We start from the raw sequence: 4,726 nt of genomic DNA on the forward strand, positions 1-4,726 counted from the left end.
CTAAACCTCCTCTACCTAGTCAGTGTCCAGGGCTCATCCCCTGGCACGGCCTTCTGAAAAGTTTATAATCAGGCTGAAGAACCGCCTAAGACCAGACAACCCTGACAAGTGGTGATCCCGACGTGATCCAAGCCGTCGAAGAGAAGCCTGACGTGATCCAGAGGAAGACTAACTTCAGGAAGAGCAAGAAAATAACTAGAGAGATGTCAGGAGATTCAGAGACGGAAAAAGAAGAGACAAATGGACAGAGAAGGGACCCTCAGGAAATCAAAGCATACCAAGGCCCAATATCAAGAATACCACGTTTCTGGAGGAACAACCCCGTGCTATGGTGACCACGGCCACCTGCGAGGGCGTATTCTCAACTTCGAAGGTCACATCGAGCACCATAAACTTCTGATCCCGAATATCGATCAGGATGTATTAATACAAGTGCAAGACCTTATTACGGATCCTCTTAAGCAGACCTATGAAAATTTGAAGGCCAGGCTACTACAGACCTACGGAGAATCAGAAAACCTGAGAATAAAGAAACTATTAGAAGACATCCCGCTAGGAGACCAAACCCCGTCACAGTTACTTCGAAGGATGCAGCAACTAGCTGGAGACTGTGTGAACGCAGAGTTCATCAGAACATTATGGTTGAAAAACCTACCCACAAGGTTCCAACCAATATTGGCCGCCACAGAACACACAGATGTGGAGAAACTGGCCGCTATACCAGACAAAATCCACGAAGTATCTGCACCGACTGAAGCCTACACCATCACCCAACTGGCCACTTCAAGACAGACAGTGGATAAGCTATCGCGTGACCATAAGGAAGATCTAAGGGAACTCCGGCAGGACATAGACAGAATACTTGGTATCTTAGAATCAAGAGAGTGCGGACGAAGCCTAAGCCGAGGACGGAATGGCGCACGCTCAAGATCGATATCCCATCCGAGCGGTATTTGCTACTACCATCGACGCTTTCAAGAAAAGTCTTTTAAGTGCAGCAAACCTTGTAAATGGGAAGCGAAGAGCTCAGAGCCAAATTTAAACTCACACCAGTGAAAGTTGTGGCAGAAACTTTCACTCCGCACCCACACCGCCGCCTTTTCGTCAAAGATCGAATAACGGGCCAGCCTTTCCTGATAGACACAGGAGCTTCAATTTCACTGCTACCAGTCCCTAAGGGACGGCGCAGGAACCCATCAGACTTCACGCTGGTAGCGGCTAACAATTCCTCGATAGCCACTTATGGCGAAGCGACCAGAAATGTGGACCTAGGTTTTAAGAAACCCCTTCGCTGGACCTTCATACTAGCAGACGTAGGCAAAGCGATCTTAGGTGCGGATTTCCTCTATTGGCATCAACTCACTGTAGACCTAAGAAACAGGAGGTTGATCAATGAGCTTACAGGCCAGAGGACTACAGGGAATATTTCAGAAGAAGAAATCACAGTATATTCAGTAACACCCACGAATCAGAGATATGCAAGGATCCTGAACCAATTCCCCACTATAACCAAAATCACACCGGTACGTGGACCACCCAGCGGAGTCATCGAACACTACATAGAGACAAAAGGTCGACCAGTTTCAGCAAAATGCCGACGCCTACCGCCCGGAATATATCAGGAAGTAAAGAAGAAGATTAAGAACCTAATAAAAGAAGGTATTTGTCAACCATCAAAGAGTCCCTGGTCAAGTCCACTACACATGGTGAAGAAGACAGATGGAAGCCTAAGATTATGGGGTGATTATAGGGCGCTAAATAAGCAAACAGTTCCTGACCAGTACGGAGTGTTCGAGCCTACAGCCCGCTTTCAACATATTCACATAGACCTAATTGGTCCTCTACCACCTTCAGAAGGCTACACGTACTGTTTGACCATGATCGACCGCCATACAAGATGGACAGAAGCGATCCCACTACAAAGTATAACAGCAGAAAATGTAGCCACAGCATTTTATACGAACTGGATCTGCTGATTCGGCGTACCAACAACCATCACAACAGACCAAGGACGACAGTTCAAATCTAATTTGTTTTATCGACTCACAACCCTGCTAGGCATCCACCGGAAAAGGACGACAGCGTACCACCCACAATCTAATGGCTGCATATAGCGATGGCACCGAACATTGAAGACTGCTATCACAGCTCACCTTAACAATGTCAACAGGACAAGAGTATTGGCAACATTATTATTGGGACTACGAGCTAGCCTACCCAACGACACTTCGTCTAGCATAGCTGAGGCGCTGTATGTATCATTATAAAAATACGATCTCTTGTATAAATGTATATATGTTAATATGTAATGTGTAAGAATGTTAATTATAAAATAAAAAGAGATTGAGCAAAAAGATTCTACGGAACTATCTCAAGTAGAGTTAAAAGAGTGAATCCTCAGTGATAACCAATCAAATGAGGCCTTCAATTGCCACCCAGATTGATCCGTTAATTCAAGCCTTCTCCGGGTCTAGTCATAGCACTGGTGGCTTACACTCTACTTGAGATAGAAAAGTTCATTGCTAATCTATTCTCACAAGAGTTGGTTTTTATTATGCTCACCTTAGACGATGGTCTATCTCCTCTCCCTTACTCCAGCAATCTTAGTCCGTTCGCTTCATCTCGGCAACTAAGATTGTAACCTAATCCTTAACGGTTACACTGGTCCGTCCGCTTCATCTCGGCAACCAGTGTAATTTCCCGTCTCTCCCCGGCTCTAGTCCGTCCGCTACATCTCGGCAACTAGAGCTGCACCTAGCCTTATCAGCTTACTGGTCCGTCCGCTTCATCTCGGCAACTAGTATTCTGGCTCCTATCATGACAGTTCTAGTCCGTCCGCTTCATCTCGGCAACTAGAACTGTTACTCTACCGCAGACTCTCTAGTCTAAACCTCCTCTACCTAGTCAGTGTCCAGGGCTCATCCCCTGGCACGGCCTTCCTTTCTTACCTACTAATGAATAAGCCTTGTCGTGGGCCTTCTGAAAAGTTTATAATCAGGCTGAAGAACCGCCTAAGACCAGACAACCCCGACAAATGTATATATATATTATACAAACCTGCACCACTACAATACATGAATAGTCTTAAGTGGCATTAATTTTAATGGGTTTCAAGATTGATACACATATCTAAGCTGGAGCTAAATTTCTTAAAAAGTCTAAATAGTCAAAGGGATGAATAAAAAATTATCAATATGATAATCAAAGCTTGCCATTAAATAAATAAATAATAATAATTATTATTATTGAATGGTCAACAGACCATGGAGGTCTAAGTCCTTGCGCGATGTATTTCCTAATACATAGTGCGTTTCTTGATGGGTTTTTTCGTAGAGTGGGTTCGTCACTCCCATGCCTATTTTTTTTGTGAGTGCCACCCATTGGCTAACGGGCTTCACAAATGCCCAGGGGGAAGTTGTAAATGAATTTTGCATTATTTTATGCTTGAAAAAAAGCCCGGGTGGAACCTGGATTCGATCTGACAACCTGTGGGTTGGTAGAATGGCGTGTTACCACAATGCTGCTACTGGAGCTCCCTAAATAAATTACTTCAGCTAAAAAACACTTATTTTTAATTTAATATTAAGAGGATTGATAGTAATTATTACAAAGCAGGTCTACTTCAGTAAAACAAAATTACAAATATTTTTTCAACTTCGATTACATATCCATATTGTTTAACTAACCACATATGCCTTCTTTTGCAAAAAAGGAGTTGGTTTTCCCCAGAATACAAAGGAGAAAAGAAGTCAGCTTCATAAGTTTAATTGGTAGTATTCCTGATCTAATATCTTTTACTACTAGTCACTTTTAATTTCATAAGGCCAAAAACCTTATTTGTTACTCTATTCATTTAGGTAAATCAATTACATTTCTTGAAATATAGAGTTGTAAGGAAACATCTAAATCCTGTTACTTCATTTCTGACATCTTCATAATATTTGAAATTCAGATGGCAGAAAAGTTTGGTCAAAAGTTCTAACCAACAAATTCTGATAAAATATTAGAAAATACATTCAGTAAATAAGATGAGTATTATCTGTGATATCAATAAGAAACAATATGGAAATTAAAAAGTTGCTTACCTTAAATAATTTAGACATGTAGAGAACAGTTGTTGACCAGCTAAAATTGAAATATAAAAGCTTGTAATCAAGTGAAAGGACAACTCAAAATTGGTGACTTACCACTAGCAGATTCCATTGAAAGATAGTGAATAGCTGAAGATGAAAAATAGTGTCTGTGATGAGGTCTAAGTAAACAAAAGCAGGCAAGTAACATGCATCAACTAGTTCCTGATCCAGGGTAAGTGAATAAATAAAGGAATGAAAATATATAAGCTTCATATAATTTTCACTAACATAAAAGAAAGTAAATTAACATAATAGAATAATATGTGATGTTTTTAGCTATGACAGGAAATAAAAGTAATTAAAATATAAGATCACAATGATAATTTTTAATTATTAAAGAAAAAGACTAGAAATAATTGAGATTTCTAATTATTAATATAAATAAAGTGTAATAGAAAAATAACATACTTTTGTAGAGATTCAATAAAAAAGTAGACTGTTTCAACATTGATGGTTCTATGATGAGACATATCACAATGATTTCCTAAAATAAGGACTGGAATATTATCTGGGATTTTTCTTATTTCCTTTTCAACATAATCGAATGTCCTGAAAAATATTTTAAAACATAATAATTATTCATAAACCAGATA

At 40.1% G+C, this 4,726-nt stretch overlaps 1 protein-coding gene across 2 annotated transcripts in view; it reads right to left on the reverse strand.

Moving 5' to 3' along the window:
- LOC106685342 (rab-like protein 6) overlaps nt 1-4,726 on the reverse strand; it is a 129,568-nt gene that overhangs the window by 86,374 nt on the left and 38,468 nt on the right. For both annotated transcript variants that reach the window (XM_067046693.1, XM_067046694.1), the window contains exon 5: nt 4,542-4,682. In XM_067046693.1, coding sequence (XP_066902794.1) covers nt 4,542-4,682 — 141 coding nt within the window. The remainder of the gene's footprint in view (nt 1-4,541; nt 4,683-4,726) is intronic.

This window comes from Halyomorpha halys, unplaced genomic scaffold, assembly GCF_000696795.3.
Source record: "Halyomorpha halys isolate HHAL.00 unplaced genomic scaffold, Hhal_1.1 Scaffold683.1, whole genome shotgun sequence".
In the NCBI taxonomy this organism is placed as follows: Eukaryota; Metazoa; Arthropoda; class Insecta; order Hemiptera; family Pentatomidae; genus Halyomorpha; species Halyomorpha halys.